Genomic DNA, 10051 nt, shown 5'->3' with positions numbered 1-10051 from the left:
TTCCTTGGATTATTGGGGTAAAACTTAATTTCCTTGAAATTTCCCTGGTTCTTTCTCCACCAATATTTATAAGGTGTAAATGTAATGTTAGGAAAATTAAGCTGAGATTGAAGAACTTTTAATTTAAATTATGGTGTAAAACTAAATCAGATGAAGAATACTCTCTATTTCCTCTATATAAATTTAAATTTATCATATTCCGTTTGCTCCAGAAACCGAAATTTACCGGTTGCTTATGCTTTTGGTTGAAAAAGAAATCCAAAAACTGGGTTTCTAGTTTTCGCAGTACTCTTGTATAAAAATTTTGTATGAAGAATACTAATTTTTTCTTCACCAAGGCACAAACTCAAATACTGAGCTTAGAAAAGTTAACTTCTTTGTTGTTTTTGCTAAATTATTGCAAATAAATACTCCTTTCTTTTCATTGTGTTTGCCATAGTTTAATTTGGTACAAAATTTAATTAAAATGATTTTTAAAATTTCAGGTCTTAAATATAGCATAATATTTGTGTAGCTATAAAATATTTGAAACTTGTGCTCTTAAATAAGTCATACCATGTGTGTTGCCATAAAAGCTTCTCAGTTAGAAAATATAGGAATATGCTAATTTTAAAAAGATTAATAGCTTGTTTGGTCAAGCTTCATTTTAGCAAACGTATTTTTTTGTTTGTTCAAAAGTTTTTTTTTTTCAAAATTAAGGTATTTTGCAAGTTATTAGAAAGAAAAAGTGCTTTTGAGTAGAAGCAAAAGCAGTGTTTGAGAAGTAAAAAAAGTAGAATTTTCCCAAAAGCATTTTAAAAAAAAATACACTTAGAAGTACTTTTTCAAATCTTAGCCAAACATTAATTACTGCTCAAAAACTTTTTAAATTATTTAGTCAAATATAAATTATTTTTTATCAAAAGTACTTTTAAGAAAAATATTTTTTAAAATAAGCTAATTTTAAAAAATTTGACCAAACTCGCTATAAGAAAATAATGCCAAACAAAATGAAATTAGAAATAAAAGATTTTGCAAAAAAAAACATTTTTTTTGTTGCTTTTGCTAACTCATAAGTACTGCTACTATCTTTTTAAGTTTTCAAACTAACGCATGTGAAAAGTTAGCTCACCTGCTCTGCTCAGTTAATGAATATCTGACGTCTGACTTCATATTAGATTCTTCACTTCAGCATCACTTTTTCCAGTTTCCATTTTTCCACATTACCAACATCACACACGTGACACCAACCTTCCACATTTCGACACGTGCACTCCACTTGACGTTTTTTTTTCACTTGGTATATTTTTTTCTCATAAATTAATAGGCTCTAAGTTCGAGTCACCCCAAAAGTAAAAGTAAGGTGAGTAGTTCTTTTGGAGGGAGGTAATCGGTGAGGAGTTATCTTGGAGGGAGGTAACCGAGAGTCTATCGAAAATAGTCTCTCTACTTCAGAATATGGGTAAAATTTACGTACACACTACCCTCTTCGGACATTATACTGAATTATTGTTGTTATTGGTGGTGGTGGTAGTGGTGGTGGCATCGGGTATTTATATTGGGACTTGATTAATCCGGATTCATGCCGAAAAATTAGGAGTCAAAATACTCTCTAATAAAGATGATTTCATATTCAGGGTACGAATCCGAAATATCTAATTATTAACGTTTTTCATATACTACATCCTATGCTTCATGTTCGATGTACTTTTGTCTTTTTAATCTATTATGGAAATATGAAATATTCATATTTAAAAAGTCGATAATTTTTAATTATTTATTTCGCTTGTAATGATATATGTTTATAGCAATAAGCATAGAAATATCATTATATATATTTAAGACTATAAATTTTATTACTTTTGATATATGATAAAAGTTTTTATTTTTATGTTTACTAGTAAAACCTTTGCAAGATTAGTCGGATTCAGACGGACTAGTCGCTAATATCCCTTAAATTTTTATCTCGTGTCTAACGTCGTTATATAAAATAAACTGAAGAGAAAAATGAATTTTTGATTACAACTACTCCTATTGATACCTGTCGGATAATTCTCTCTCTCTAAAAAAATGTAAATATATAATAAGAAATTACCTCATATTGTTATGCCTCAACTAAAGTTTGCACTCTCACCTCCTATTTTCTATTTGAGTTGCATTGACCCTTTCCAATTACAAGGCATTAGTTTGATAAATTTGGAAAACTAAATCCGATCAGATTAATTTAGTCTTTTTAAAAAAATAATTCAATCTCTTAAAACTATATAAAAGATAGCAGTACTCTTATATTAGAATTTTTGTTATATAAAAATTATAAAAGATATATTTTAAAATGTTACTCAAAATTTAACAGCAAAAATTGCCTAAAATTTTGAGATAGGAGAAACTCAGCCTCCCATTTTCTTCTTCCCACTTACCCCATCTTTTTCTCTCTCTCTAGAAAACCCATTTTTCTCTCTCTACCCACACATGTATATAATCTGTTTACGTATACTTCCTTTACCTGGAAGTTTATTTTGTACCCAGTTTCCCCATTCATCAGAATTTTTCATCTAATAAAACCCTATCTTCTACTAGCTGGTGCTAGTGCTGGTGCTGCTGATTCTAAATCAAGTAAGTCAAACTCTAGGGTTTTGGAATTGTTTTTGTATTTTGAGATATATTCTATTTAAATTTATGTTAATATGTTGTTGATTTTGTTTGTGGGTTTTCGGTAATTAGGCTGAATTCTTGAAATCTGATTTTTGACATCTTTGTGGTAAAGTTTCTATTTTTTTCCAAGAATTGGGGTTGTGTGTTTATTTATTTACCCCGTAAATTAATGATCATTTTTGTGTTCCCCTCTGATTTTTGTGTGGATTTCTGGGGGGTTTTCTCCAAATTCTCTTGATTTTCTTGAGGATAGCTTGGCTTATTAGAGGGGAAGTGTAAAAAAAAAATCCCTCCATTCCACATTATGTGATACGGTTCGGAGTATGAGGCTCATACTGTCTAATTCTTAGTGAGAACCCGGACATAGAATCTTCAAGTTTTTTTAAATAGAATGTACATATTTAAAAACTACACAAAAAGTACTAGTATAAATCATAGTACCTAACAATTCAAGATATTTAAAAGGCATTTAAAAAAATCACAGTCAAAGGAGAATTCCTTTGACTCTCCAAATTGTAATTGTGTCAGATAAAGTGAGACAGCGGGAGTAATGTATTAGCTATATGATGAAATCATAGATTCTCTTTTTGAATTTTTGGGTTTTGATATTGCAGTGTTCTTGTGGTTAAGTGAAGTGAATTGGGTAATATTTGTTCTATTTTTTCTGGGGTATAACTTTGTTTTTTCTTAGCCTTTTGTGGTGATTTGATGGTCTTGATTGCAGTTGTGATAGTGGAGGTGAACTTTGTATTTCGGGCTTTACTTTTGAGTAATTTTGAGTACCATTAGGAAAAGAGGTTTTCTTGTTTCAAAATAAGATTATTGGAGGTCAAGGTCTCATGAGAATTGTTAGGGGAATGCAGAAATTAGTTCGCGAGTATCAGACAGAAGTGGACTGCTGGGACAAATCATTCAGCCTTGGTATTGGTGTTACCGCTCCAAAGGCCAGGAAGCGTGACAAATTCAAAGCAAGCTCTTTGTTTTTCTAACTTCGGGTAAAGGAGAACTCAAGTGTTTCATAGGTCCCGGGTTGAAGAAGACTACCCCAAATGACTCGGATACTGGTTCAGCGCGGTTCCGCTGGAGCTTCATCGTCTTCGTCCTCAAATCAGAACAGGTCATCTACTTCGCTCCCTGGTTCGTCTTCTTCTTCAGCTCCAACCCAGCCACAGGCTTCTAGTAACAGTCAGGTATTATCAGCTTCGAAAGATGATGAATTCGTAGAAGAAATACAAGAACAGGTTGCTTTAGAAGAGCTCTCCATTGGTTCTTCAAACTACAAGGGTGTTAAGGTTGACGATGGATTGTTGGATAGTTTAGGTAGCGACCAAAGCACCATTGAGGAAAAGATAGCTGATAATGAGACGAGAGACGGTGTTTTTGTCAGTGAGGGCCTGGCAAGGGAATATGATGGTTTGAGAGTTGTGGAAGTGGAAAATGAGGGAAGTTCAGTTCAGAGGGCTATATGTAGTTCATGTCCACCTCCACCTCCTGTCCCACCACCAAAACCTGCTTCACTAAACTCGAGTCCTAGAAGATTCCCGTTGGGTAGTTCACATGCTGGCCGTATAGGATCATCTAGGGGAACTGCTGGGAGACCTACTGTCTCAACTAGGACCTCACCTGCTGGATCCAGGCCATCCTCTCCACGATCACATTGTGATGAAGGTTATAATAGTGCTGATGAGCAGAATCCCAGCTTTGGATCCTCATATGATGATGTGGTATGTTCCACCATTTTATCAATTAAATAGTAGATTATGGATAATTTATGCCCCTCTTGTTCGCTTGGGACATAAGAATCGACTATGTCTCTGTAGCATTTATAATTAGGATATTTACTAAAGTTCACGTACCTTATGCATTTTAATCACTTAGTGATCATCCATTCCCAATTGACAAGTTTGAGAAAGGTTAGAAAGTGGAGATTCTGCTCTCGAGTGAAGAAGGCACTGTATCTTGTCTATTTGAGAATAACCAAGGCTTTCAATATGTCTCAGTTTGCAAAGTTAACATGTTTCCTTTGTTTTAGGAGAGAGAACAGCAGTTTGAAATGGATCTTAGACGAACCAAAGGCTTAGAAGTTAAGAAAATGTTGGAAGATGGGAACTGTCTCTTCCGTGCTGTTGCTGACCAAGTATATGGTGATTCTGAAGCTTATGATTTGGTCAGGCAGATGTGCATTGACTACATGGTAATCTTTCTACCAAGGCGTCACTTTTGAAGTCCCTGTAAAGATATAATGATTGTATTACTTTCTTTCGTTGCTAGGTTAAAATTTCTATTTGCTTGATTCTAGTTTCTTTTGATATTACTAGGTAGGAAAGCTGCATGCTTATAAGAAACCTTTTACCATTAGGAGAACCTCGGTTTTGTTAGTCTATTGCTGATTTCGTAGTTATTAAATTGGTGGAACTACAGGATTTACAGGCCAGGATATAATAAAAATGCATGGACAGCATAAAGAAGTAGATATCTGCTGTAAAATATAGTGAGAGGATTTGATAGCTTGATAGTAGATGTACGTGTAACTTATCCAAAAGAAAAAATATATAGTAAATATTATGTGATTAGGATGGTATGTTTTTGGCAGATGTTATTCCTGAAAATGATTTATTCTGCACCCAAGGGTGTGGCCTAGTGGTCAATGAAGTGGGTGAGAACTATGAGGTCTCAGGTTCAAATCCCAGCGGAGACAAATACTAGGTATTTTCTTCCTATCTATCCAAGCCTTGGTGGATAGAGTTACCTCGTACCTGTTGCTGGTGGGAGGTGGCAGGTACCCCGTGGAATTAGTCGAGGTGTGCGCAAGTTGGCCCGGACACCACGGTTATAAAAAAAAAATGATTTATTCTCTAGTTGTCAGGTGTTTGGTTGGACAGTGGTAAATATTTCGGAAAGAACATTTATTAAGCATTGATAACAACGTTAGCAAATTGGATAGTGCTTTTATGGTTTTTTTTTAATATTAAAGATTGATAACAACGTTTAAGTGTTATTTCTCAGCAAAAAAAAGTAATGTTTTAAGTGTTGGTGGGAGCAGTGATGTGAAGTTAAGAGTTGAGATAGTTGTGCCTTATCCCAAAAAAAAAAAAAAAAAAGGAAAGAAAGAAAGAAAGTTGAGATTGTTGTGAAGGAAGAAACTTCTGCCACAGAGTATATGAATCATTTTCTGGAAAATGCTTGCCAGCATACCAAACACGCATGTCTCCCATACAGAAACTGAAGCAGTAAATTTTGTAACTGAATGGAGAGAAATTTCATAACATGGAATACAAGAGTTGGTTAATGCAGATGATGCGTAATTTATCTTAATATTTTTTTTGGCATAATAGGCAATGAAGACATTAGAAATATGTTTAGCTGATTTGTAATGCTAACTTTGTCACAAAGGTGTTTAAGTAATTGGTGGTTTGTGTTTGGAATACACATCAAAATTCCCCGGCGTCTATACAAATAAATCCTGTTACATGGCAAAGGAGCTACTATCATCTTCAGGTAGCATGCTGCCATTTATGATTCGCCCTCTTGCATACCCTGTGACCAATGATGATCAGCTCTCTAAATATGCTAAACTTTGTTAGGTTTGCAACTTTTGCCCTGCTTTTTTTATTAATCCTCCCTCTGTTTCAATTTATGTGTCCTAATTTGACTAGCCACGGAGTTAAAAATAAAAAAGACCTTTGAAACTTGTGGTTTTAAACATGTCATGAGATTTTGTGGCTATAAAATCATGCCATTTTGGGTAAATGGGAGGTTTAAAGTTAAATTGCTTTTAAAGATAGAAATGTGTCATTCTCTGTGGAATGGACTAATAAGGAAACTGTGACTCATAAAATGGAACAAATGGAGTAATAATTACCCTGGTCTTGCTTGCCAATTTCTGGTTTTCTTGCAATGTTACCCTCTAGGCCACACCCGTGGGGTAAATATATTTCTCTGGTTTCGTGTGCATGAGCTTATGTTATTCAACTAGTGAAAAATCAACTAGTAGAGTTTCATGGATAAGGTTTTGTGTGCCTAACACCCTCCCTCCCCCCCCCCCCCTCTTTTGTGGGGTGGGAGTTGCTAGCAGGTTTGTAGGTATGTCTGCATGTATTCTTTGTCTGGTCTTTCACTTCATCTTGTCAGCTTCTTGCAGAAATCTAAGTCAGTATGGCAATCCTTTCTCAAAAAAAAAAAGGTCTAAGTGGACTTCGCATCGTCAACTGGTGTCTTGTGTTCCCTTGGCATCCAAGACCTTAACAGTGACTATAAAAACACTATTGTTTGTAAAGGCATCCATGTGTACATAGTGGCTGGAGTACTTAAGTTATATTACTATCTTTTATGTTCTGAAGGCTGATAAGTTCTCCTAATTATTGGTATCTTTCTGCAAAACCTATTTACCATCCCTCTCATTATTTGATACTCGATGAGCTTCTTTGTGATAGGAGCGGGAAAGGGACCACTTCTCTCAATTTATAACTGAAGGTTTCACTTCCTATTGCAAGAGAAAAAGGAGAGACAAGGTACGTCATGTTGTAGTTCACTAGTATTCCCTGTCCCATTTGTTGCTTCTGTCAGACTGGTAAAAATTTTAAGCAATTAATATACATTGCAGAAGGTATGTCCACTTTATGGTCTTAGAGATAATTTCTCTGGATTACTCGGTTTATGCATCCATTGGAGAAATTGCTAGGGGCGCGGGAAGATAGTAATGCTGTACTTAGTTTTTTTTCCTTTTCCTTTTTCACCATTTATGCTCTTACATTTGTGCTTCTTGATTACTTTTAAATCACTTCATTTTATGAAACCTTTATGCTAAAGAGATTCTGGCTGCTGTTCGAGTCTAGCGTCCAATGATTAACCACCTTCTATTTCGTTTTCTTATCGAAAAAAGGGAAAAAAAAAAAACTGGATGTTAGAGAAGTTAAAGAGCTTATATCATCTTTCAAGAGCTTGTGTGACCTTTGCTGTGGCTCCTGTTTTGTTTGTCTGTTTGACATATATGTATTTCATGCATGTCTTTGTCCTTTCCCATATCCTTTTTTTGGGGCCATCAAAATAATGATTCTCATGATTGACTTTGTAGGTTTATGGCAACAATGTGGAGATTCAAGCTCTGTGTGAAATGTATAATCGCCCTATTCACATATACTCTTATAGCACAGGTAACTTTTCTTTTGTTATTCTTTTTTCAAATATCAGTAATGAATCTATGACTACTAGGCAAGCCTCTGTGGACTATGTGTGCGCTACGTGAATTTAATTTGTGGAATTCACTAATGCAGAACCAATCAATACATTCCATGGAAGTTACAATACAGACAGCCCTCCTATTCGACTCAGCTATCATCATGGAAATCATTACAACTCTCTTGTTGATCCACGTCGACTAACAGTTGGTGCTGGCCTTGGGTTTAGCTCTCTACAAGGGGTAAAATTTCCTATCTACAAATTGGCATGATGTTTACTTTCTGTAGCTGTTGAAACTGGATAAACTTCATTGGCTGTGCCTACAGCTCTTGGGTGTTCAATTATGTGGGTCATGTTATTTTTTTTTTACGAACTTTGTAGTTTGTTAGCTAAAGCATCTAATAGATCTGTTTTCCATCCTTACCTTCTGATTTTATTTTATTTATTTATTTTTATTTTTTGTTATAGAGGAACGTTGATAAGGATCAGGTCAAAGCAGCAATAAAAGCTCAACAGGATCAGCAAATTGATAATGTGAGTAACCTTAAAACTCGCGATCTGAATTACTTTCACAAACCGGGCAATCATTTGGTTTCGTGTTATGTTAAATGGTTCAATTCAGGCACTTCTGGCAGAAGGACGCTTTTATTCTGATCTTGAGCTCACTGAAAAGGAGATAGAACGCATGGTAATGGAAGCTTCTAGGGCTGAGTATATTGCCAATGACAAATTCAGGCAGCAGTTTGGTTGTCGAGAATCTTCCACTTCTAGTGCTGAACCATCATCATCAGGAGCTAGTAAGTTCGAGCTGGCACTCCATTGGGGAATTGGCATTCGTGAACAATTCATGATTCTTTTGTTTGTTCTTCTATTGTGATAAGACTCAACTGGTTATGGTCTTGCAGGGTCATCAGGAAGTGAAGCGAAGCAAGAAGGTGGGGGGCGAGAAGTTCTTAGTGACTGCATCCAGATTATGCTGTCGATGGGATTTAGCTATGCACGAGTAATAGAGGCTTATAGCATATTCGGGGATGATGTGGATTCAATGGTATGTTATCTCATTGAAACCAGCAGTAGCAGCAGACGTAAAGGAAAAGCAACTGAATGAGGAAAAACAAGAAAGACTTGCAAATGAGATATTAGTTTCTTTTTTCTCCCTATTAGTATAACTATAGCGTTGTCTCTGGAAACCTCGAACGTACTATTTTCATTCTTAAATCTACCATCGAAGTGTTGCCTGATCTTCTTCCTTTGCTGCTTTCTGCTTCTTGTAGAGGAATGTTTGCATCTCTATGAATAATTTCTTTTAGAACATAGTGTTTACACGGAAGGGTTCTGATACTAATCTGTCCTTTTTCCTGTTTTCCCAATTATAAAAATAAAACCTTTTGGAATATATACGTCTTTATGGTACTTGACTATTACGTGTTGATTGAATTCACCAAATCTGTATCGATTGTTTCCATTTTATTTCGCGTAAGCAGAACGTGTTAAGACTGCGATGTATAGAGTTGAGGCATCTGATATCTGTTCGTGTTCATAACTAATTTCAGAAATTTGGGTTTTTTTTTCTGTGGCTTTTTTGGTTTTATTTTCCTTATAGAAAACCGATATTTCCAGTTCATTTCTACCGAGTGCAAAAGGTGTCCCTAGAGTTATGGGGGAGACCATCGTTTTGTAAGTAGAAATAATTAACAAAAAAGCTATGAAAATGGAGATAAAAATTAACTTGTCCCATGAGAAAAGTTATCGCATAATTGAGATAATAGCGCGTTCGTTGATGTGTTTGAGTAGTAAACATAAAGATAGAAATATACGCAAGTGTTTGATAATTGTAAGGAGGTGACATTTCTTCCCTCGAGGGTTTAAGCAAGAAGATCTTAAAAGCTCAAATCTGGAGCAATTCAATATCTCCTACGCTCGAGGTACTTTATAAAATTATCAAACCAAACAATTACTAACTTCGGCACCTTTTCCATTCCAATGAGAATAACATTGCATAGAAAGTTGAATTACTTTTTCATTAACAAGACCTTTTCAAACATTTAAATCCTTAAGAAAATTGATATCCGAATAGACAACAACAAACAAAAATTGTTGAATAAAAGTGCCCAACTAAGTATGATGACAGTGACCTTTGTGAAGAACACAGCTGTTCAGAATCTGAATTTATCAGAAATGCAGTTGAATGTAAATGGTAAGAATTTACCATCTGATTTACAGCAATTACTTGGTAAGTATT

General features: G+C 35.1%; 1 protein-coding gene across 2 annotated transcripts; it reads left to right on the top strand.

The window, feature by feature from the left end:
- The first annotated feature begins 2443 nt into the window (after positions 1-2443).
- LOC104091529 (OVARIAN TUMOR DOMAIN-containing deubiquitinating enzyme 6) lies at positions 2444-9150 on the top strand. 2 transcript variants are annotated; one of them, XM_009596888.3, is made up of 9 exons: positions 2444-2592; positions 3356-4355; positions 4664-4825; positions 7065-7142; positions 7706-7784; positions 7905-8050; positions 8278-8343; positions 8432-8606; positions 8715-9150. In XM_009596888.3, the coding sequence occupies exons 2-9, from the start codon at positions 3681-3683 to the stop codon at positions 8915-8917; spliced, it is 1584 nt and encodes a 527-aa protein (XP_009595183.1). In that variant the 5' UTR covers positions 2444-2592; positions 3356-3680; the 3' UTR covers positions 8918-9150. The 2 variants fall into 2 exon arrangements, with proteins under 2 accessions (XP_009595183.1, XP_009595184.1); XM_009596889.3 differs by having other exon boundaries at positions 2452-2592; positions 3495-4355.
- Positions 9151-10051: the final 901 nt, after the last annotated feature.

This window comes from Nicotiana tomentosiformis, chromosome 11 (genome assembly GCF_000390325.3).
Source record: "Nicotiana tomentosiformis chromosome 11, ASM39032v3, whole genome shotgun sequence".
In the NCBI taxonomy this organism is placed as follows: domain Eukaryota; kingdom Viridiplantae; phylum Streptophyta; class Magnoliopsida; order Solanales; family Solanaceae; genus Nicotiana; species Nicotiana tomentosiformis.
The sequence above is the reverse complement of the archived record's forward strand: the minus strand, read 5'-3'. Positions and strand labels throughout refer to the sequence as shown.

Bases quoted from the DNA above. Each gene is read 5' to 3' on its own strand.
- LOC104091529 (XM_009596888.3), top strand. From the start codon at position 3,681: ATGACTCGGATACTGGTTCAGCGCGGTTCCGCTGGAGCTTCATCGTCT. The intron at 4,826-7,064 runs GTAATCTTTCTA...TCTTTGTGATAG, and splicing joins AGATGTGCATTGACTACATG to GAGCGGGAAAGGGACCACTT. The intron at 8,344-8,431 runs GTGAGTAACCTT...GGTTCAATTCAG, and splicing joins AGGATCAGCAAATTGATAAT to GCACTTCTGGCAGAAGGACG.